This window comes from Chiloscyllium punctatum, chromosome 35 (genome assembly GCF_047496795.1).
Source record: "Chiloscyllium punctatum isolate Juve2018m chromosome 35, sChiPun1.3, whole genome shotgun sequence".
Taxonomy (NCBI): domain Eukaryota; kingdom Metazoa; phylum Chordata; class Chondrichthyes; order Orectolobiformes; family Hemiscylliidae; genus Chiloscyllium; species Chiloscyllium punctatum.
The window spans coordinates 18,049,485-18,075,185 of record NC_092773.1 but is presented as its reverse complement, the minus strand read 5'-3'; the positions used below and the strand labels follow the sequence as shown (position 1 = coordinate 18,075,185).

Below are 25,701 nucleotides of genomic sequence, written 5' to 3'. Positions count from 1 at the left end.
TGATCAGTTTGTAAACTGATGAATTATTCAAAGTATTTTATGATAATTTGAATTGATGGTACAATAAAAACATTTAAAAGGCATCTGGATGAGTATATGAATAACAAGGGTTTAGATGGATATGGGCCAAATGCTGGCAAATGGGACTAGATTAATTTAGGATATCTGGTCGGTATAGACGTGTTGGGAGTGAAAGGTCTGTTTCCATGCTGTACAACTCTTTGACTTTTTGACTCCAATTCATTATGTTTGCAAGTTAGAAACTAGTAATATGGCCTTCCCTTCAAATTAATTCTACTGCTAGCTCTCTGCTTGATGCTGTTGACTCTTTCTGGATGCAGAAGATGAAATCTGAACTCACCAACACAAGCTGCTATGTGTTACGGTGATCACCAATGCCAACATAATGGTGCCCTGTGATCGCCTGATGGACAGAAACAATGTTAGAGCTACTTAAGGCTGTATCCTTGAGAAGACCATCATGACAGTCACTGGTATGCACTTCTAGTTAGATCGTGAGAGATGAATGCAGAACACATATTAGAAGCATCATAGGGAAAATGCATTATTCAGGAAAGGTGCTTTGTTGTAGTTATGAAATCAATGACAACAATGTTTTTCTTCTGCAATATCCAACATCAGCCTGCAACCATCCAGTACAAATGTCAAATATGGTAGTCCCAAACATACAAATGAGACAAATGAGACAAACCTGCATACTCTGAAGAATACCTGCATACTCTAAGTCTTCCAATTTTATCTCACTTTCAAGACTGATGCTTTTAAAGAAGCCTCCATATGGAGTAGAGAGAGAGAGAGAGAGAAGCAGAGTTAATATTGTCAGTTTGATGACATTTTCTCAGAATTGGTAGGACTTTAAATTGTAAGGAGTTTTGAGTAAGGATAAAAGGGAAAGAGGATGGCAGAAATAACAACAAAAGAAATGTCGAGATAGGGAAGAAGTTGTTCAGTTTCAAAATTAATGACGGTGCATGTCAAAAGCAAGTGGTGTGACTGGAGGATACATAAATGAAAGAAGCAGAAACATTATTTTCAGCTGCGGTCTGAGAAAACAGGAGCTGTGGTTATGTTTTGAAATTGCTGAACTCAGTGTTGAGATCATTCAGCGCCGATTAAAAAAGACAAGCTACAGTCCCCCAAACTATTGTTCTGTTTAATCAGAATATTGTTAGAGATCAAAGTCAAAACTTCAAAGTGGCAGAGGAATGGAAAATGACTGAAAACTCAAAGTCATGTTTGAAGAGTGAACAAAGTTGTTCTGCAAAACAATCACCCAATCTACATTTCCCCAGTATAGCAGACTTCACATTGTGTACAATGACTTCTGCAAATGGAACTGAACAAGATACAAGTAACTCACTGTTTCATCTGGAAGGAATCTTGTGGACTCTGCAAGATGGTAGGGAAGAAAGTATAGGGACAGATGTGGCTTCTCCTGCACATACAGAGAAGGTGTCATGAGATAGGGAAGGGAGGTTGGCAATGACTGAAGAGTATACTGGATTGTGGCAAAGGGAATGATTAAGTTGAGTGTTGAAAAAGGAAGGGAAGGTGTGTTCGATGGGAGCATCTAGTGGGACAGGGGGCTACCGTTGTGAAAGATAATCTGTTAAATATGGAGCCTAATGGCATCATCTTGTGAAGTTGAGGAATTGAAACAGATGTTCTGGTTTATAAATAGTGAGACTGAATACCTGACCTTGCACACAATACCCTAGAAACATTTACCGGAAAGCTTCAAGCTTGCATCATAGTGTCAATAGATTCCTGTTTCACAGCAAGAAAAACAGAAAGCTGCACCTCACACAATAATTCTCATTAAAAAGCTGGAATGATGGTCAATTTCAAAGGGGCAAACTTGCCTGGCAACTTTTAACCAACCAGTTTAGATGCACTGCAAACGTTAAAAATGCGTTTTATAGAGCCATCTCTCTCTGAATCCAACAATTGAAAAAAATCATTTATATAACCTGCAAATGAGTATTGTAATGTGAAGAAACAATACTGCAAACTCTCTAGCATTGTTCATGACAGAGTATCACACAACAGCAAAAAGAATTCATGCAATAAAAGAGACATATAAACTTGGAGTATGATTAGGCCATTCAGCCCCTCGATCCTGTTCTGCTATTCAATAATATCCTGACTGATTTGATTATTCCATTGTTCCATTTAACTATAATAATTTTTTACCCAGTTGCTTTTCAAGAATTGACATATCTCTGCTTTAAAAAAAATCGCAAAAGGATACAAAACTGGATGAGAGACAGGAGGTAGCAATAGGTTTGTTTTCTAGATTGGAGGAAGGCCTACAGGGGAGTTCTCTACAGAGCAGAATGAGAAATGTTGCACTTCTTAACAGTAATCTATACGTTGGCAACTTTAAAATTTGTGGATGACTTGAAACATGAAAGCATTGTGAATGGTGCAAAGAATAGTATGGAGCTTCAAAAACATGAATAATTGGGTGAAATGGATGGAGAATTGTTAATGCTCCTCCAAAACATCAAGAGATTTGATCTTTTTACTTTATCAAGAAGTCAACCTCTTCCATCATTCTCTATTTCTCTTTCACCCTCTGTTTTGTCCTGTCTTTCTGTTTCCCTTTATCTTTCTTTCTTCTCTCTAATTTTCTCTGTTCTGAGATAGATCTCTCTGACCCTATGGATTTATGCCAACTTGAAATGGAAGGAAATATTGTGTCAGTAGTAATGCATTGATAATTCACTATTCACCACTTTATACCATGGTCTAATGTGAAATTTGTCCTCCACGTTTCCACTCTTTGCCTCTTTCACTATCTACCTCCATCTTTTTCTGTGTTACCTGTCTTCACTACCAATGTGACACAGGCTGTGGAGTTCAATTGCATGCTGACCACCAAATGCTGAGCAGTAGAGAGAATGTGCCGAGCCTGACCTCTGCCATGATCCTTTGTAAATGCTGAATTTACATTATGTTTCTGTTGATTATGTACTGAAGTAATGAGCTTCATTGCTGGCAGGAGATCACTGAGGATGCAAATCAAGCAGGCACAAGTCCATCTCCGTTTGTATGCTTTGATCTCAAGTGGTCAATAATCAGATGGAAACTTGGATTCACAGTACTTATGGCACGGACTTAAAAGGAAGTCCACAAATGCTGGAGATCACAGCATCCATGGAGAGACAGCAAGCTAATGTTTCAAGTCTGGATGACTTTTTATCAGAGCTGAGGTGAAGCGTGGAAGGGATGGCACTGCTGCTATAGTCTGTCTACAGTAATCTGTTCCTACTCCTTAATTGGAAGCATTTGAGGTAATTGCTGTGGGATTTGAGTGCCCCAGCATTTTCTAGGAGCCTTCTCCTTTTCCTTACACTGATTTCTCCTCCAAGTGCTGCAACTTATGCAATGTTTGAAGCACCCTTCTGTAGTTTTATCCATTTCCAGCATGCAGGCTTTCAAATTCAAGGTGTGTCTGTAGACTCATGTAGAACAGGCCAAATTTGCATGTCAAATTCCTTTCAGGTTTGCACAACAATCTCTTGGCTTCAGGTACAATGTTTTTCAGTGGATTTTTATTCCAGGTATATTTGATTAACTGAAGTTAGATTCTCCATTTGCAAACTTGGAGTTGAACTCATGTGTTTGATCATAAATCCTGGCCACAGCATTGCCAGTCAAGTATAATTACTCTGCAACTGGACCTTGTCATAAAATAGGAGATGACAAAAGGAGGGTGGTATTTCAAGGGACAATGTTCATACGTATTCACATACACACAAACAGACAGGTGGACATATGCCCACAAACACAAATTATTCTGCTTCTTAATCTTTTCTGCCATTTGGATAGAACATAAAATGCTTGAAACACTTTGCAAGTCAGGCAGCATCCTGGAGAAAGAAACAAAGTTTAGTCCAAACAACAGTATTTCATCACAACTAGAAAGATTAAAGATATAGTAGATTTTAAGAGTGTGCAGAGGCAAATGGTGTTGGGCTGACCCTGGTCGGGATGGTTTTGGGGTGTTCTGAGTGAGAGTTGAGGTAAGAGAACAAAAGGAAAGGTTTGTCATAAGGTTGAATGCAGGTGAGAACAAATGACCAAAAAGCACTTAGAATCTGATCATACTCCTTTTAAAATGAATATCTGCAACTCAATGTGACACTAAATACCATTAGTATTCAGCACTCAGTGTTGATGGTTTTGTGAATTCTGGATACACTGATCCAATGAACAAAGTCAGTGAATGGCATGGCAGAAAGAGCAGAAGAAAGAAAGCTACAAAAGAAAGAAAGAAAAACAGAGACATGAATTGTTTCCAAAAATAAACTGGACTCACAGGTTATGCAACACCTACATTTAATTGACATTTAAATGCTACTGTGGTAACAAGTCATTCAAGAGACATTCAAGGCACAGTGGCATGATTGATAAAGTCAAGAAGTGACAACAAGTTGTTTCTGGAGATTAATATGGGGGATAAAGCTCTGAAACTTGCATATTGCTTCATGAAGTTATTGAGTTTCTCATACAGGACTTTGTCTTGAGAACAACAGGAAGAATACTCCTTCATTTGGAATGTATCTTACCCTTACACAGATACTACAGGGCATATAAGGGAGATGTCATTCTGCAGCTTAGATAATCACCTTTCGGCTATGTGACTAAGTATCATTCATTTTAAATTCAAACTATTGCTTTGAATGTCATAAAACTGGTTTGTTTTTGCAACTGCACTTTAAAGCTACGACCAAATTTCACATAATCAGGGAGTCATAGAGTCATATAGCATGGAAACTGAACGTTTGGTCCAACCAGCCCATGCCAAACATCATCCCAAACTGAACAAGTCCCACCTGCCAGCTCTTGGCCCACATCCCTCCAAACCTTTCCTATTCATGTCCTTATCCAAATGCCTTTTGAATGTTATAATTGTACCCAGATTCACCACTGCCTCAGGAACTTAATTCCACACCCTCTGTGTAAAAATATTTGCTCCTCCTCTCTCTCCTTTCACCTGAAAAATATGCTCCCTTGTCTTGAAGTTCCCCATCCAAGGGAAAAGACAACTACCATTAACTCAAAGTATACCCCTCATTATTTTACAAATCTCTATAAGGTCACCCCTCAAACTCCTATGCGCAAGTGAAAAACCTCCCAGCCTAGCCAGCCTATCTTTATAACATAAATCTTCCATAACTAGCAACATCTGGTAAATCTCTTTTGAATCCTCTCCAGTTTAATAATATCCTTCCTATGACGAGACAACCAGAACTGGACACAGTATTCCAGACGTGGCTTCACCAATGTCCTGCATGATGTCAACATGATACCCAACTCCTGCAGTCAAAGGACTGAAAAATGAAGACAAGTATGCTGAATGCCTTTTTAACCTGTCCAAATGTGATGCAAACTTCAAAGAATTATGTACCTTAACCTCTAGGTCCCTCTGCTGTACAACACTATCCAACACCCTCCCATTAATTGAATAATCCCTATCCTTGTTTGTTGTACCAAAATGCAATTTATCCATACTGAACTCCATTTGCCATTTTCAGCCTATTGACCCATTTGATCAAGATCTATTCGTAATCTTAGAAAACCTTCTTTACTGTCGCTAAGCTACCAATTTAGGTGTCGGCTGCAAACTTACTAACGACACCTTCTATATTCTTATCCAAATCATTTTTATAAATGACAAACAAAAGAGGATCCAGTTCCATTGGAATAGTGCATCACAGAACAAGCTCAAAACCAACTCACCGATGACTACCCAGAAATTTAATTTCAGTTCATTATGACTATGAAACAATACAATTTGGTGGCATGTGTTCCAAGGGAGCACTTTATAAGTAAAACCCAAGCACATGAGGGTCTTTCTGTAGTAAGGTTACTTGCTGAAGATTTGCAGAAGCATGTATCTCCACGCACTCAGCAAATAAGCACCTCCTTGTGAAACTGTATGCAGTAATCTCCTGGGATAATCAAGACAGGCCAAAGGTTCATTAAGAGCAGTGGATTATTTTTTCAATGGATCTGACTGTTCGTTAATGGGTTGGTTTCAACTCCCATATTCTTCTGAGTGGCTTCCAACAACCATTGTTGGAGAACTCCTCCAAGTGAATATGGCGATTGTAGGTGTACCTTATTTGTAAATATTTGTAATTATCAGCACTGCATGGTTTGTAGCAGGTTTAGATTGAGTCAGAATGTTGTAGTTTCAAGTTCCACTCCAGGACATAGTACGAATCAAGGCAACACCCAAGTGCAGTCCTAAAGGAGCACTGCACTGTTGGATGTGCCACCTTATTATGAAGCATTGAAGACAGGTAGCATCTGCCTCCACAGTTAAAGGGAAAATCATCTCCACAATGGCCTGGCCAATTACAATCCTTCAAAAAAATTCATGACAAGGGAGTTTATCTGATCAAAATACAATGAATAGTGGAAAACTAAAATAGAAATTAAAAATGCTTTAAGTACACTGGAGGGTTTGGTAGCATCAACGATCAGGTTATCTGGTTATGATCTCATTACTGTTTCTGGGACTTTACTGTGTACAACTTGGCTGTCACCTTAACATGCACTAAATAAGGGAGCTAAGTGTAAAAATCCAAAATTGGATAAGTTCTGAGAACTGACAATTCAACACAAAAAGGTGAGATTTCTTGCTCTTGGTTCTGTTTGTGAATCATGTTGTGATGGTTTATGTATTTTCAGTTGTAAGAATTATGTTATCAACCTAATTCATTTGTGACCTGTTTTCTGCCTTTCAAGGCATCCAGCAGCTGTTTTTAATTTGTTTTTTCTGTTAACTTAGTTACCTACAGTTCCTGTCAGTCTGTAAGGAATCTGAAGTGTTGGACAGTTGTCTTGACTAACTAATGCTGAATATCTCTGACAGGTATCATGTCTGCGTAACAGCCCTTGTCTACTTCCTGCCTTTGATGGTGATGGGCTATGCTTATACCATTGTTGGTAGGACATTGTGGGCAAGTGAGATTCCAGGAGATTCCTCAGACAGATACAGGGAGCAGATGAATGCTAAAAGAAAGGTGAGTGAGCACAAGACTGCTGTCTGTCAAAACTGACGCTACATTTTCCTCTGTATCAGATTTCTACCATATTGGAAACAATGTGGGCAGTGATGCTGTTTGCATGCAAGATCAAAGTGAAAATAAGACGAAGGTAATCAGCAGCTTTTTTTTGCTGTAAGCCATGCTGCAATTCCTTCCTTAAATTTAAAAACATTCGAACCAGACATAGTTCCTAATCTTTGCATGCACCAACAAAATTCTTTCATAGAATCTTAAGATCTTAAGGAAGGGGCCTTTGCTCAACTCGTAATTTCACAAATCTTGAGGCACTCATACCTTCTTGTTTCATTGTATCAGAAATGGCCACTCAATCCTTTACTCATCTACAAACTGTTTGAACAAACTGTTCTTTTTGTTTCATTCATCTTGGCCTGGAATGTTTTCTCCAGAAGTTTTTATCCAATTCTAACCTGATTATTATTGTTGAGTCTGTTCCCTATTTCTTAATCCTTTCACCTCCTTCTCTTTGGATCGATGTAACTTGCAACGGGCCTTTGAAACAATGCCTCACTCTGGGTCTAGCCTGATGTTGTCTTCTCTGGGCCTATAGGTTAGGCTGTTCCAGTTCGGCAGAGAATTGGAGCTTTGTGAGCCAGTGAGTCCATCACATCAACCTCCCTGAGAGCTCCACAAACCTATTTATCAATATTTATCGATGCCAATCCCTTTAGAAGTTGAGGATACTTACAAGAGAAGTGTGGAAGACATGAAAGCAATCAAGTATAGCATACTACAAGAAACAATATGGTGCCTTGCAGTGGTAGTGCCCCAACTCTGGAAGAGGAGGCTTGGCTTCACATTGCATGACTCCAGAGATGTGTAATGTTTTATTTATTCACTCATGGGACATGGGCATCGTGGCTGGCCAGTATTTATTGCCTGTCCCGAGTTGCCCATGAGAAGGTGGTAGAAGCCACCTTCTTGATCCATTGCAGTCCACATGCTCTGAATATCTTTGAACAGGCTGGTTGGAAAATAAGGAGAATTACGATGGCAAGGGAAAGCACTAGAGGTGAAATAGGAACAAGCAAAGAAATTGCTGGAAAAGCTCAGCAGGTCTGGCCGCATCTATGGAGAGAAATTAGCTAATGTTTTGACTCCATTTACCTTTCCTTAGAACTGATGGTAGCTTGGAAAGAGATGTTTTTTAATGCAAAAGATAGGGTAAAGGAAGAAGGTGAGGAGTAAGTGATTGGTGAGGATAAAACACAATGAAAGAGAAGAACAGCTGGACAGACAAAGGAGCAGGTAATGGTCAGCTAAGGAGAATGAACATCTACTAATGGGGGCTATTCATGGCTAACAATGGGTTGTGTGTAATAAGTGGACTATATGATAACAAGGCCAAGTGTGTTGGGGTTGAGGTTAGGTCAGGTTGAGGGAGAAGGGGCCTCAAGCCTTGTTGAGCTCAGTATTGAGTCAGGAAGGTTGCAGAGATCCCAAGCAGAAAAATGAGTTGCTGTACTTCCAGCTTGTGCTGAGTTTCACTGGAGCACTGCAGCAAGCCTGAGACTGTGGAAATTCAATGTGAGCAAATGCGAGGTCTTGCACTTAGGGAAAAAAAACACAAGCATGGACTATTTTATAAATGCTGGGAAGATTCATAAAACCAAAGTACAAAGGGATCTGGGAGTGTTAGTACAGGAGTCTGTAAAGGTTGAACATAGAACATAGAAAAATACATCGCAGTACAGGCCCTTTGGCCCTCGATGTTGCACTGATCCAAGCCCACCTAACCTACACTAGCCCACTATCCTCCATATGTCTATCCAATGCCCGTTTAAATGCCCATAAAGTGGGAGAGTCCACCACTGCTACTGGCAGGGCATTCCATGAACTCACGACTCGCTGAGTAAAGAATCTACCCCGAACATCTGTCCTATACCTACCACCCCTTAATTTAAAGCTATGCCCCCTCATAATAGCTGACTCCATACGTGGAAAAAGGTTCTCATGGTCAACCCTATCTAAACCCCTAATCATCTTGTACACCTTTATCAAGTCACCCCAAACCTTCTTTTCTCCAATGAAAATAGCCCCAAGTGCCTCAGCCTTTCCTCATACGATCTTCCTACCATACCAGGCAACATCCTGGTAAACCTCCTCTGCACCCGTTCCAAAGCCTTCATATCCTTCCTATAGTATGGCGACCAAAACTGCACACAATACTCCAGATGCAGCCACACCAGAGTCTTATACAACTGTAATATGACCTCAGGACTCCAGAACTCAATTCCTCTACCAATAAAAGCCAGTACGCCATATGCCTTCTTCACCGCACTATTTACCTGGGTGGCAACTTTCAGAGATCTGTGTACATGGACACCAAGATCCTTCTGCTCATCCACACTATCAAGTATCCGACCATTAGCCCAGTACCCCATCTTCTTGTTACTCTTACCAAAGTGAATCACTTCACACTTACCTACATTGAACTCCATTTGCCACCTTTCTGCCCAGCTCTGCAGCTTATCTATATCCCGCTGTAACCTGCCACATCCTTCCTCACTGTCAACAACTCCTCCAACTTTCGTATCATCTGCAAACCTGCTCACCCAACCTTCTAGCCCCTCCTCCAGGTCATTTATAAAAATGACAAACAGCAATGGTCCCAAAACAGATCCTTGCGGAACACCGCTAGCAACTGCACTCCAAGATGAACCTTTACCATCAATTACTACCCTCTGTCTTCTTCCAGCCAGCCAATTCCTAATCCAAACCTCCAATGCACCCTCAATGCCATACCTCCGTATTTTTTGCAGGACCCTACCATGGGGAACCTTATCAAACGCCTTACTAAAATCCATATACACCACATCTACCGCTTTACCCTCATCCACCTCCTTAGTCACCTTCTCAAAGAATTCATAAGGTTTGTGAGGCACGACCTGCCCTTCACAAAACCATGCTGACTATCCTTGATCACATTATTCCTATCCAGATGTTCATAAATCCTATCCCTTACAATTCTCTCTAAGAATTTGCCCACTATAGAAGTGAGACTCACCAGCCTATCGTTACTAGGGTTATCCCTACTCCCCTTCTTGAACAAGGGAACCACATTTGCTATCCTCCAGTCTTCTGGCACTATTCCTGTAGACAACGAGGACATAAAAATCAAGGCCAATGGCTCTGCAATCTCCTCCCTGGCTTCCCAGAGCATCCTAGGATAAATGCCATCAGGCCCAGGGGATTTATCTGTTTTCACCCTTTCCAGACTTTCCAACACCTCTTCCCTACATACCTCAAAGCCATCCATTCTAATTAATTGTGACTCAATATTCACATCGGCAACAATGTCCTGTTCCTGAGTGAATACTGACAAAAAGTATTCATTCCATGTCTCCCCAATCTCTTCAGCCTCCACACACAACTTCCCACTACTATCCTTGACTGGACCTATTCCTACCCCAGTCATTCTTTTATTCCTGACATACCTATAGAAAGCCTTTGGGTTTTCCCTAATCCTACCAACCAAGGACTTTTCATGTCCCCTCCTTGCTGCTCTTAGCTCTCTCTTTAGATCCTTCTGGCTACCTTATAACTCTCAATCGCCCCAATTGAACCTTCACGCCTCATCTTTACATAGGCTGCCCCTTCCCTTTAACAAGGGATTCCAATTCCTTATTAAACCACGGCTCCCTCACACGACCCTTTCCTCCCTGCAAGTTGAGTCCATGGTTAAGAAAGCAAATGTAATGTTGTTGTTTATTTCAAGAAGAGTGGAATGTAAAAACAGTGATGTGCTACTGAGACTTTATAAAGTTCTGGTTAGGCCCCATTTAGAATACTGTGTCCAGTTTGGACCCCATACCTCATGAAGGACATACTGGTACTGGAGCGTGTCCAGCGGAGATTCACAAGGATGATCCCTGGAATGGTAAGCCTAGTATACAATGAACAGCTGAGGATCCTGGGATTGTATTCATTAGAGTTCAGAAGGTTGAGAGGAAATCTAATAGAAACTTACAAGATAATGCATGGTTTAGAAAGGGTGGACTCTGGGAAATTGTTTCTGTCAGGTGGGGATACTGGGACTCGTGGGCACAGCCTTAGAATTAGAGAGAGTCAATTTAAAATGGAAATGAGGAGACATTTCTTCAGCCAGAGAGAGTGGTGGACCTGTGGAATCCACTGCCACAGGGATGGGTCGGACCCGGCTGAGGGCCCTGTCAACTATGGTGCTAAGGAATCCTCGGTTGAGGAAGAAAGTGGACACCGAAGTTGGCATCATCAGAACAAATGTGATGGAGACAGAGCAGCTGGGAGACTGGAATAGAATTGTTACAGGAAGCAGAGTGTGAGGATGTATAGTCAAGATAACTATGGGAGTCAGCTAGTTTGTAGTGGATATTGGTGGCTAGCTTATCCCCAGAAATGGAAACAGAGATGTTGAGGAAGGGATAGAGATGGACCAGGTGAAGGTGAGAGTGGGGTGGAAACTGGAAATGAAATTGATAAACCTTTCCAATTCCATATGAGAGAGAGAGAGAGAGAGATGCAGATGTTATCAATGTACCAGAGAAAGAGCTTTGGGTGGGGGCCTGCATTGGACTGGAGCAAGGAATATTTCACATATCTGACATAGAGACAGCCATAACTGGGGCCCATGTGGGTACCCATGGCCACTCCTCTGACCTGAAGGAATGGGGACAGTTCAGGAAGAAGCAGAGAATCCTGAGACCACCCTGATAGGGGTAGTTATGTAAAAGGATTGCACATCCATGACAAAGATGAGTTGGCTGGAACCTGCAATCTGGAAATTGTGAAACTGAAGAAAAACATCAGAGGAATTGTGGATGTAAGTGAGAAGTGACTGGGCAAGACAAGAAAAAATTGAGTTGAGGTAGGATGAGATGGGTTCTGTGGGGCAGGAGCAGGCAGAAACAATGGGTCTGCCGTGGTGGTCATTTTTGTGGGTTTTGGTAAAGATGTAGATGCGAGCTATGGGGGTTTGGGAGACTATGAGTTTGGAGGAAGTGGGGAGGAGGGGAGGTTTGTCACTCAATGAAGTGAGGCTCGTGACTGCACTGGACTCAGTGGTGTGATGTTCTATGGTGGGATCATGGTCCAGCAGATAAGTAGGAGAAGGTGTGTCAGAGTTGGAACTCAGCCTCTACAATGTAGGGGTCAGTCCACCAGACAGCAACAGCATCACTTATTGGCAGACTTCATTCCAAAGTCACACTTGGAACTGAGCACTATTCATTCGTCTTCCTTTTCACTTCTTTTCCCTCTGAAAATACTTTGCTCAACCATTTCTGTCTTGCACAGAAAAATCTGAGGGACTGTCTGCAACCAATTGCTGAAGGAAGGAATGAACTTTGGATATACTGTGGGATGGATGGCTATTGTGGAGAATTGTATATTCTATAAACTGCTCTTTATCCCTGGCTATAGGTGGTGAAGATGATGATCATCGTGGTGACCACATTCGCTGTGTGCTGGCTTCCCTATCACATCTACTTCTTGCTGTACCTCTTCCATCCAGAAATTTACCAGAAGAGGTACATCCAGCAAGTGTACCTGGCCATCATTTGGCTTGCGATGAGCTCCACAATGTATAACCCGATCATCTACTGCTGCCTCAATGAGCGGTAAGTGCTAACAGGAGATAGGAAATTCTTTCCCCATGCCCATCAAAATAATGTCATGAGCAGCACGTTAAAACATTCTCAGGGTCTGTAGCAGGTAAAGTGGGTAATCAGCTGAGCCAACCTCTTTGTAACCTTAAGCATAAGATGGGTTTCGAATTATCATCCACATTAAATAGAGCAATGTCTATTTCCACCACTTAACTCCAGCCGTGCGTTGGCTCAATTGCTGTCTTTTTAAATTTTAAAAAATGTTTTTTTGTGTCTTTATTAGCTCTACACTTGGCTATTTGAATGCACACTTTGCCAATGTGCCCTTGGGAAACCTGATGCCGCAAAAGACTTTGCTGCCTCTGTTCAAATTGCATCAGGTCCTCCTCAGGCCTATCTTGCCTGGTGTACATTCTTGTAAGTCAAGAAATTGATATTAAAATTCTCATCCTTGTTTTTAAATCCTTCGATAACCCTGGCCCTTCTTACCTTTGTAATCTCTTCTAGCCCCACAATGCTTCAAGATATCTGTGCTTCTTAGATTTGGACTTTAAGCTCCCAGTTTTAATCATTACTCCCTTGGTAGCTGTATCCATAATTGCCAATATACTAACCTGTGATATTTCTGAGTAAAATCTCTCCATTTCTCTTTCCTTCCTTGAGATGCTCCTTAAAACTTCCTTGTTAAAAATGATTTTGGCCAACTGTAATACCTCCTGATGTGAGTTGATGCTATTTTTGTTTGATAGTACTCAGTGCCTTGGGATATTTTTGCTACTTTAAAGGTGTCAGATACATACAAGCTTTCATTCAGTACCAACTTTGGTTGAATTGCACTCAATTATAATTTAATGGGTGTTAGAAGCTTCCCATGATACCACCAAATTAACTGTTCTTCGTGTGAAGATTTTAGTACTGAGGATTTACAGCCATTCCTATTATACCTCTGGGTTTCACAAGTGCTGACTGATTTCTGACAGGTGTCGATTTACCCAGGGCAGATTTCAGCATGGCAGCATTTCACTTACACTGGGTAGTAACGCAATCATAGGCCCAACTCCCTGACCTTGAAGTCCAACCACCTTTAAAACATTGCATGTGATGGTGGGGATGTGGAGGAAAGCCTAACAGGATTAAATTGGTTTTTAAAAGTCACTACTGTGCTTCCATTCGCATTGCCTTGGAGGGTTGGCCAACTTATCTCCCACTTGAGTGGCTTCCAGTCATAGCCTAATATCCTCTGAAGCAGGTACGTAATGTGTGGAGTCCATTCTGGTTTTCTTCATCCTATTTGTCCTATGACAAGGTTGACAGAGGTTTAGTTGCTGTGTATGAGCCAAATGGACATTCCTTGAGGCAGGGTAATGAGAGCATTTGGTGTGACCCCTCAGACTGAAGGAAAACCCTACCCATTATGTTTGTGAAGTAGCTATTGATAAGATTTGCTGCTGCCTTCCCTTCCAGGTTCCGAGCTGGATTCCGACATGTTTTCCGCTGGTGTCCATTTGTGAAAAACAAAGATTACGAGGGGCTGGAGATGAAATCAACCAAGTACTTCCAGACCCAGGGCAGCATGTACAAGGTCAGCAGGATGGAGACCACTGTATCCACAGTCATCAACCAAAATGAGGATGATATCGATGATAATATCAAGGCAACGCATTTGTCGCTGGACTTGAACTCCAATGGCTCTTCACGTAGCATCTCAAAGGCTGGCTCTGAGTCCTCCACTCTCTCCTGCAGACCAGATCCCTACTAAATAGTCTGTCAGCTTTGTGCCAATCCATAGCCCCACATGAGCGAAATTTTCTAAACGGATGACAGTCAAATTCAGATACTAGAAGGTCACCATCTGATCAATGGATTATAATACACTTCAGCCTGGCAGTCCATCAAAGTTAGGAACTGGGAACCCACACCAAACTGGAAGCAGGACATTGGGTTGCTGAGACTCATTGGGCGGAATGGCATTCTTCTGTTCCTATGTCCTATGGTCATATCATGTCAGTCCTCACATATTCTCCCCTCAACAATCCCCTTGAAAAATTTTCATCCAGCAATGTTGGGAAACTTGCTTAGAAAGTGTTGCCAGCTGCCCAGTCCCTAACACTGCTCCCACTCAGCATCCTAAAGTGGTAAAATTGTAAAACTCTCAATCCCCAAGCAGTAGGTGTGTCCTGCTTTTCCCCTGACCATCAAACAAATGCAATATGCCTGTTCCCTCAGGACCCTTTACACAGCACTACATAAATCTTATGACTCTCCTTTCTAAAATGATCTTCAACATTACAAAACTGGTCTGTTGGGTTAAAAGAAGACACAAAGAGCTACTTCCAACAGCTGCTTAAGTTCATTGCTGTAGGTAAATGGGGTAACTAGATCATTGCAGTCCAGAATACAAAGTTCTAATGCTGCAAACTGATAAAATGCAACCATCAAATTTATAACCCTTTTGCTTTCCCTTGGTAACCAATATTGAACTTCTGAAGCTGCTTCATCAGATAAATACAGGACCAGTTTAATGATCACATGGCATGTGGTCGAAGAGGTACATAGGATGTGGGATGTGGGGAATGTGAGATTTAGGGAACATGAGATTCATGCATTGTGTAACATGAAATAATGTGGAGACCAGGGGAATCTGAGACACCGGGGAATGAGAATTAAATGGAATGTGAGATAAGAGGAATGCGAGAAAAGTGGGATATATGATAAGAGGGATGTGAGCAATGGGGGAATTGGAGGTCAGCAGGATGTGAAACATTTGAAACTCTGTTGAATGGGATACAAGAGGACTGTGAAATCTGGAGGATGTGAGAGAAGCAGATAAGTGAGACGTGAGACAAAGGGAAGATTAACAGGGATTGGAGGTAAGGGATATGTGTAACATGATGAAATTCTACCTGAGCTTTCTTTATATTCTAAATTGTCCAGATAATAGAAAATTGAAAGTCGAAAGCCCTCAATTAATCTAGTCTCTTGCTAGAAACTGAGAAAACAGATGGAACTGATATCCCAATACCTGGTATCAGCATCTCTGATCAATGAAAAATCACACAAACCTATATTGCCTGGGGACCTGAAACAGTTGTTTGTTATAATCTAACACCTTTATTGTAAAATAACAAATCAAAGTAGTCTAGGCTTGGCGAGTATGGGGGCATCAGAAATATGGCTGGCATACGCCTCAAAGAAGATGTTGGATGGAGCTACCCGAGTTTTGCAATGGTGAGAGGTTTTCAAGGATGGCATTTGGAGAGATGGGTGGAGGGCAGTCAGTAGATAAAGGGAATTCAGGAGATTTGAAGATTTTCAATCATAAGCAAAGACAACCAATGGTTGCTTTTCTATCATAGAAATTAAAAATACATCAATGTTACGGCATTGTCAGAACAGTCAGAGAGATGCATGTCACAGACTGGCAGATAGAAGTGAACTTCCATCGTGCCTGAAAGAACTTTACAGAAAATATCCTGAATCCAATGAGGACAACAGACTGAATTTAATTCCTGTAGCTTAATTCAGCTAATGCCATAGACCTAACAGCTTGGCTTTACTCTACAAAAATGTCCTGCTAATATGCATTGGAGACTCTTACCAATTTGTTTTCCTGTGAATGATAACACTGGACCACAAGTCTTTGTGTTACTCTGTCCCTTTACAAGGTACACTATAGAATAGCTCCAGCAAAAGACTTGCACTTGGGCTTGTTTTTTTTTTCACTTTTACACATTGTGCCATAAGAGATAAACTCTGAATAGGTGGGATTCCAATTGATCTAAGTAAGAACAGTAACTGTGAAAGGATATGACTGCCCATGGTGTAGAATACTATAGCAATGCTACATTAATGCGCCTAATTCAGGTGACATGTGAACGAGAGTAGGTCAGAACTCTAAAACCATGTATCAATGTTGATTCTACCATCCTTCACTGTGGATCTTGCTGATGTCCTCCTCAGTTTCTTACTGCTGCATCATTTTTCAGTCTCTCCAGTGACGCAGAGCTCACATCCTAAATCCTGCTGTTCTCTCATAGTGACACCGGACACATGTCAGCAGGGTAATTCTCACAACCAGTGTCACTCTCAAGACTTTGATTTTTACTCGTTCCTTAAGGATGTGGGTCAGAATTTATTCCCATTACACTTGAGAAGATGATGATGAGTGTTTTTTTTTCTTGAATCAAATGTAAAAGTGCTCCCATGGTGGTGTTAGGCATGGATATCCAGTTCTTTGACTCAATGACAATGTGGGAAGTGATTGTCCCATGCTGGGCAGGATTAAAGTGTGCCTTCGCTTGTTCATAATCGCAGAAGGGATTCATTTATAACTATGTACCATGCTGTGGTCATGAAAATGACTTGATGTCAAAGAAAACAATTGGAAATCTCTATGTCACAGCAACTGAAGTTACAGAACCCTTGTTAGAGATAATGACCTTTTGAATATTCCTGATGGGATATGGGTGTTTTGTTGTCTTGAAAGAGCTTTCAACAAAATGTTTTCTGGCAAGTATTTTAAAAAGGTCTTACACTGTTCATCTGTTCCTTCAGATTTGCAACTGGTTGTCTGTAGATTTTTAATTGTACAATATTTTGGGACATAGAGCAAGAGAGTCAGACTTTTCAATCCAAGGGTTTCTTCAAAGAGTTAACAAATGGGCAGAATGGTCTCTTCCAGTATAATGAATTTCGGAAGGTTTCTTTGTTTTAGATCTCCGACATTCAGCATCTCAGAGCTCAAAGTGAAATTGATAAGAAAACTGACTATGTGGATTTGGTTCGGTTCAGTAAATTACAGAATTCATTAGATGTTTCTTCCCATCACAGCTTTATAGTGGAGAAAATGATCGTCTGAGATCATTGTCTGGCAGGCACTTCGTTGTCACGATAGTAATGCTGTATTGCCCTCTTGTGGTGAAAGCGAAACTGGCCTTTTTTCGCAATTTAACAAGTCTCATCGCAGATTAAAATTTTCATAATGTTGCTCCCCATTGAGTACCTTACCCAGGTTATTCTATTAAGAATCTATGTTATCTGGTGAAAGAATGTTAACTATTTGGTTCCAAAGGCTTTTAAAATTTGGACATTTTCAAACCATGTAGTGGCAAGAACATGAAAAATATGGAAAAGCAAGTAATGTTTCAAGTTGAGAGGAAAACAGAAATAGTGAGAGTTTAGCGATGAAGTGACTCGAATGTCATTGTTCATGAGTCAGTGAAGGTGAACTTGCAGGTCCAGTAGGCCATGAGGAAGGTGAATGGTATCTCCAAACTTATTGTGTGCTGTTAGGATTGTCTTCTGAGAAATGATCGCGAAGACTGCAAATGTATTCCCTCGAGCTTGGAAGAATTGAGAGATGAACCCCCTGAAACATTCAAAATGCTTACTGGGCTAGAGATGGTAGACAGAGGTTTCATGTGTTCCATGGTCTGGTTTGGGCACTGCATGGAGAACCAAGGCACACCGTCTCAGAATATTCAGGACGGAGGTCAGAAGGAATTTCTTCATTCAGAGAGTGGTGAATATTTAGAATTCTTTTCACCAGAGATCGATTAAGCATATTCAAAACTGACTTCAATAGATCTCTCGATATTAGAAGCATCAAAGGGCACAGAGATAGTGCACGAGGAGATTGCCGAGTCAGAAAATCAGAAGATGATGGTGTTAAACTCAGGGAACTACACAAAGCGCTGCTGCCACCCAATCGACGACTTGAGACACTTGATAAATCTGCACAGCAGATTGGGACGAAATTCAAATACCATCCCTTTGTTCCAAACTTGGTTTGTGTAGGAGCAGGCTCTGACACCATATTTTAGAACTGTCTGTGCTGTGACCGTGCTGTCTGTTCAGTCGTCAGGTTGCACAAGATCACATTCCGTGACCAACAAAAAAAAAAGCAGCCGTTACATTTCCACACCAATCGATGATAAACTAAACCAAAACAAGCTGAAATAGTCCTTGGTTGTCACTCAGCGTTTAACTGTGAGCTGAGGCAACTCGCTGTCTTTCCAAATCCAAGACTTTGAGGAAATGTGCAAGTCTGACCTGTGGAAAAGGCCATGAAGCTCATAGTATCCACCACTGGGAAATTTCTGTTGCAGTCCATTTTAAGAACAAACCATGCAGACCAGGAACTGGATTTATTTCAGGGAGTCTCAGTAGTTCACTGTAATTAAATATTAAATGTCTTGCTTCAGGAGGAGTCGCTAACAAGGTTGGGGGGCGGGCGGGGGGAGGAGTCTTATTATTATTAAAACGTTATTATTACTAAACGTGGAATAAGGGTTGAATTCATGGATATTGCCAGTGTGAATTGAGGCACTTCCTTTACTGATAAGAATACGCTGTTTCCTTTCGAAAATGTAGATTTTAGATTAGCATGAAGTGAATTCTGACGAATGTTTCATTGCCCTCCAACACAGAAGGCAATAAAGCGACAGGCTGACCTTTGAAAGTGATAGAAACAATTGCACTTAGTTGACTAGAACTTATGGATGTGAATTATTGTAAATGACACACCAGGAGTTAAAAAAATCAGGCAAGAGGGTTTATTGAAAACAATTGTTTATTAAACATGCCTCACTCACTCTGATATGATTGGTTCAGAACTGAAAGGTCAAAGAACTTATTTTACATTGCTGGACTTGCACTGATGTTCTGAGAAGGCTGCGTCCAAAGACTGAATGCTGAGTTCTCGGGTTGCTATGGATATGAAATTCCAATCTACTTCCAGCAACTGTCAGGCTTTTCGTTCTGTTACCTAGCAACCACATAGCCATTCATTAACAACAATCACAAAGCCAAAGGAAGAAAATCAAGGAGAGTTCCTTCATTCACAAGTGGAAAGGCTTTAAATGTCTGAAATGTTCAATGGAATCTGCCATCTCTGAAACGGAGTGTGGTGCAGAGGATATTTTTTTGCCATAAACAATCTATTGTGTGCTTTGTATATTGACGTCTGTGATAAAAGGCTGTTACTCAATCATGGTCAATCTATAAAACAAGATTAAGATGAAATAAAACACAATGTTCGATATGATCAAAGGTCCATCAAGCGTTTTTGATATACAATCTTTTGCCTGTCTGCCTATTGGAATGATGAGCTTTAAAGTCAAATCATTTCTAACATCTAATGGATAGTTTACCAATCCTCAAAGTTCTTAATATTATTAATTCACAAGTAAACTAGTATCAAGGACTTTGATCATAAGACCACAAGATATAGGAACAGGTTCAGGCCATTTTGCCCTTTGACCCTGCTCCTCCATTCACCTGGATAATGGCTAATCTGCCACTCCAAGTGTCTATTTACCTGCCCTTTCCCCGATAATCCTTGATTCACCTACTGATTCAAAATCTATCTGTTTCAAATATAGCAACATGTTCGCCATTCTCCCCCCAACCTTTATCTCCCCCCCACACACCTCTCTGTAGAAAAGAGTTCCAAATACCCAAAAACCTTTCAGACAACAAATTCCTCTTCATCTCAGTCTTAAATTGGCACCCTCTTAGCTCTGAGACTATGCCCCCTGGTCCCAGACTTTCCCATAAGGAGAAACACCCTCTCAGTATTTACCCAAAAAAATCCTTTCAATGAGATCGTTTCTCTAAACTCTAATCTAATCTCCAGTGAGTTGAGACCCAACCTGGTCAATCTCTGGTCATAATTCAATCCCTGCATACCGAGTGAGTCTTCTCAGAACTGTGTCCAATTAAATAATATATGTTCCCAAATAAGGGAACTGAAACTGTTCACAGGACTACAGATGTGATCTCACCCGCTGCTTGTACAATTACAGTAAGACTTCCCTACTTTTACACTCCATCTCCTTGAAATAAGGTCCGACATTGCACTGGCCTTCCTGTTTATGGGCTGCACCTGTGTGCTAGTTCCCTGTGTTACATGCACATGTATCACAAGTTCCTTTGTGTTGCAGCTTTCTGCAGTTTTTCTCAACTTAATTAACACTTTGTTCTTTAGTCCTCCCTTCCAAAATAAACTACTTCATTGCCCATACCATACTCCATTTGCCAACTTTTCATACAATTGCATAACCTGTCATTAACTCTCTGTAAACTATTTGCATTTGTCTCGTCACCTACCCATGCATCCATCTTTGTGCCATTTGTAAACTTGGCGACAGTACGTTTGTTTCCTCCTCCAAGTTATTAACATATATTATAACAGGTGTGGTCCCTGAACAGACCCCTGTGAAATCTCATTTGTCACAGGTCAACAATCTGAAAAAGAACTATTGGTCTCCCACTCACTCTGTCCTAATTATCAGCTATTCTCTACCCCTACCAATAAACTGTACTGCCCTTGTGGGTTCTTGACTTAGGACTTAACGGTTTGAGAGGTACATTATCAAATGTATTCTCGAAGTCCCAATGCAAAGAATGTACTGGTTCAAGTCTATTCACTAAGGTTGAGGCTGCATTGAAAAGCTCTAAGATATTAGTCATACAAGGTTTCTCATTTATGAAGCTATGCTCACTCTGCTTTATTGGATTATGACTTCCCAAATGTTTTCAATTCCTTCCCTAGTAATTGATTCCTATATTTTTCAAATATAGATGTTTGGATAATCAGCCTGTCGTGCTATGTAGCCAAAAAAAAAGCCCACAGTGTTTTTACTTTGTCGCTTCTTGAATTAAAGCATCAGACTGGTTGTTTTCCAGAATCATAGAATCACTACAGTGTGAAAGCAGGTCATTGGCCCATCGAGTTCACACTGATACTCCGAAAAATGTTGAACCCAAATCAATCACATCCCCATAACCCTGCATTTCCCATGACTAATCCACCCAGCCTGCACATCCCTGGACACAATGAGCAATTTTGCATGGCCAGAAAACCTAACTTACATAGTTCTGGACTGTGAAAGGAAACCAGAACACCCAGAGGAAATCCACACAAGCACAGGGAGAATGCGTAAGCTCCAAACAGACAATCACCCAAGGGTGGAATCAAACCTTGGTTCTTGACGCTGTGAGGCAACAGCACTCACCACTGAGCTACCGTGCTACCCAAAAGAATCCAAGCAGTTTTGGACAATTACAACCAATGCATCCATTATCTCTGTCAATATCTAGTTTAGGATCCTGGCATGCAAGCTATCAGTCCCATTTCGTCTTTAGTCCCATTAGTTCTTATAACAGTACTTCTCAAGGAATGGAAATGGTACTTAATACCCACCATGTATTCATTGGTAATAGTGGGATGTTCAAAGTGCCTTTCACTGAAAAGAGAGATGCAAAATATTTGCTTAACTTCTCTGCCATTTCCTTGTTTACAATGACTGCCTTCCTAGATTATTTTCTAAGGGACCTATGTTCTCTTTTGACCCCTCTTTCTTTTTACCTGTTTAAAGAAGCTCTTATTATCAGTTTTTAATACTCCTTTCTCGTTTCTGCTCATAGTTCAGTTTCTTTATCTTTATTTCCTTTTTGGTCATCCTTTACTGGATTCTTCATTATCCAAGTCTCCAGGGTAATCTCTGATTTATACCTCAGAAATATTTTTCTTTCAACTTATGCTCTCCTTGTCAACCTCGGATTGCCATGTTTGTTTCATCCCTGTCTTAGAATATTTTCTCCTGACTGGGATGCATTTTGGCTGAGAGACATTAACTACCACCTTAAATGGCTGCCATTGTTTGCTTAATATCATTCCCACTGACACCTGTACATCCAATGCTCTTTACTTAACAATACCTTTATTTCATTGTCATTCTTTTGATTTAAGTTCAATGCAGTTGTTTCTGACCCAAGTTGCTCAATCACAAACTGAATAGTGCATTCTATCATGATGTAATCTTTACTTCTTAGGGTATCTTATATTCTGAGGCCATTTATTAAATCTAACTCATTTCTCATTATCAGATCCAAGACAGACTGCTCCCTGGTTGGCTTCATGATAAATAGCTCTCAGAATCTATCCTTCTGACTGTGTTGTTGTAGCTACCCTTTCTATTTTGATTAACCGAACCAACAATTTTGTCACCCATAATTATTGCTCTATTACTTTTACCTGCTCCTACTATTTGTTGATTTCTTTGTTACAGATTGGGTACATTGGGGGGGCCTCTTCATTATTTTTACTAATGTCTTCTTTCCATGACTATGATTTTACCTCAATCCAAATGGATTCTTCATCAACTGAGCTTACATTGATTCTGTCCTTGTTCAGCTCTCATTAACAGTGTCATCATGCCAGCTTTACAATCCCTCCTGTCTCTCCCCCAGGTCAAATAATACGGAAGCTTAAGTTCCCAGATATAACCTCTTGTCACCATATTTCTGGACTGACTTTGCCATTGTATTCATTTACTTTGATTTGCGCCATCAGCTCATAATCTGAGTGCTTCATGCATTAAGTTACAAAGCTCTAATTTATTGTTTTAGCAAATTTCCTGATACATAGAAGTTCTCTTGGTTTAAATGTGACATTTGGGCATTCTGTCTCTTCCTTTTATTTTCTGGTAATCAGCTCGATCACTGACCTCCAATCCTACCTATCCCTTTGATCTTATAATTTTCTATGCAACTTACACACACTGCCCACCCAATGAAATTTACTTTAAAGACCTATGTATTCCCTACTTATGTAATTCATCAAGCTGCTAGAGTCATAATGATTCAGATGGAATCTGTTCCATTGGAACACCTCCCTCCTTCCCCAGTACTGGTGCCAATAATTCCCAGTACTGGTGCCAAGGAGCCATGAATTAAAACCCATTTCTCCACAACTATCTTTGAACCACACTTTTACCACATTGACCATGTTGCCACTGTCACAATGAGGGCTTGCCCGAGGTAGTAACGTGGATGTTATTATTTTTGCAGTTCTGCTTTTTAATTTCACTCGAGCAGCACATATTCATTCCCTCAGATGAGTCTGTTTTCTCCTTCTCCATACATGATCGTGAATCATGACAACTGGGCATTGCACCAGAAGTTCCTCTGAGCCCAGATGAGATATCTTGAGCCAGTGCACCAGGCAGGCAACATGACCTTCGGAACTCTCAATCCTGGCCATAGGAAACAGTGTCTGTTCCCCTGATTCTCTTATCCTTAACAACAACTGCATTTCTCTTCTCTCCCCCACCCCCCCCCCCCCACCCCACTTTGTGAATAGCTTCCTACACCACAGTCAGATTGTCTATCCTCCCTAAATCCTAGCTTTTGTTGCACAGGGAGCAACATCTCAAGTCTGTCATACAAGCTCAATGGCTGAGGTCCTTCAGTTCTACCTCCTGAATCTCTCCACCTGCCTCACTCACAGGCAAACCCTACTGTCCCTGTCCACTGACCAGATCTAAGGCAGTTCATCTCAGGGGTGTGTCTGCTTCTTGAGACACAGCATTCAGGTAACACTTCCCCTCCCTGATGTGTTGCAGTGTTTGGAGGTGACTCCAGCTTATTGACCCTGAGACTGAGTTCCTCAAGCAGATAATACTTATGACAGATGTGCCCATTCAATGGGGTCCACCAGCTCCCACAACAAAGGCCTCTTCTAGAGTACAGTGTCCAGTTCTGGTCACCCTGTTGTAGGAAGGATAATATTAAGCTGGAGAGGGTTCAGAAGTGATTTCCCAGGATATTGCTAGGAATAGAGACTGGATTATAAGGAGAGGCTGGATAGGCTGGGACATTTTTCTCTGGAGCATAGGAGATTGAGGGGTGAACATGCAGAGGGTTAGAAAATCATGACAAGTATAGATAAGGTGAATGGCAGGTGTCTTTTCCCGAGTGTGGGGATTGCAAGATCTGGGGCATATTTTAAAGGTGAGAGGAGAAAGATTTAAAAGAAGCACAGGTGAGAATGTTTTGTACACAGAGTGATTGGTGTGTGGAATGTACTTCCAGAGGAAGCAATGAGTGCAGTTACAATGTTTAAAAGAATTATAAATAAGTACATGAACAAGAATAGTTAGGAGGGATCTGAGCCCAGTGCACTAGCTTAGTTTGAGTTTATGGTGGGCACACACTGGTTGGATGGAAGGGTCTATTTACCTGCTGTCTGAATCTATGACTATCATGCAGGGACAACACATGGCTGGCCCTGCATCTCGATTGTTTTAATTTGTTTCTTTTTCAATTTCCTACCCGTCTTTTAGTTATTAATCTGAAACATATTTAACCTATTTACCTTTAATCTAACAATAACCTATCATCGTCAAATAAGCAGCTATTACCAGCCATTGAACTTTACAGATTCCAGTGATGTCAGTTTTCATTTTGTTCTGGGCTTTAATTTCTCCTGTCAAAAACAAACCTTCCGAATGATGAACCTAACAAAGCAAAGATTGCCTCTTTGCACACTGCTCCAAACATCCCAGAAATATGCAGAGACGCAGAATGTGCCTTATTCTGCATTTGATCTATTCTTCCTGATCGTGCAAAGCTGAATGATCGTGCGCTTTCAACACTGTGTGACACACACTTGTTAACTTTCAAGTGTCTACCTTTAAACGAACAGGCTGAATTCCAGTCCAAAATGCACTACTGTGTGAGTTCCATCTGGACTATCTTGGGGGTTCCCAGTAAGATGCTGCAGGAAATATCTCCCTGGCTGTGTCAAGCTTGGTGAATCAGTACACGTTACATGTCTGCTGTCAGTGCAGCTGCATTGCATGGTCGAATGGGTGGATTGTCTGAAAAGAAAAGGTTGATCAGGCCAAACTTATATCTGCTGGAGTTTGGAAGAGAACGAGGTGATATTACCGATTTGCTAGAGCCGCAGTGGGCCATTTATTTTATTTCAGAAATTCTGTCATGCATGGCCTCCAGCAGAGAATGACATCACTGCCTCTTCTTTGCAAAATCGTTTTGTTATGCTGAGCGGAATGCTTTCAATCTGGTTTGACTGTGGTTCTATTGTCCTGAGCTGCACTGCGTTGTGCAGGAATTTTTCAACTGGTCTGAGTCTGTTGATACTTTCGCATTTTACCACAAGATGGCGCCAAATGACCGTGAAACCCAGGGAGATTTTCATGTCGAAC

The 25,701-nt window shown here is 41.0% G+C and overlaps 1 protein-coding gene across 1 annotated transcript in view; it reads left to right on the top strand.

Annotated features, from left to right (window-relative positions):
* LOC140459718 (substance-P receptor-like) overlaps window positions 1-19,732 on the top strand; it is a 47,346-nt gene extending 27,614 nt beyond the window's left edge. The window contains exons 3-5 of the mRNA XM_072554157.1: window positions 6,911-7,061; window positions 12,504-12,700; window positions 14,153-19,732. Coding sequence (XP_072410258.1) covers window positions 6,911-7,061; window positions 12,504-12,700; window positions 14,153-14,447 — 643 coding nt within the window. The 3' untranslated portion in view covers window positions 14,448-19,732. The remainder of the gene's footprint in view (window positions 1-6,910; window positions 7,062-12,503; window positions 12,701-14,152) is intronic.
* Window positions 19,733-25,701: the final 5,969 nt, after the last annotated feature.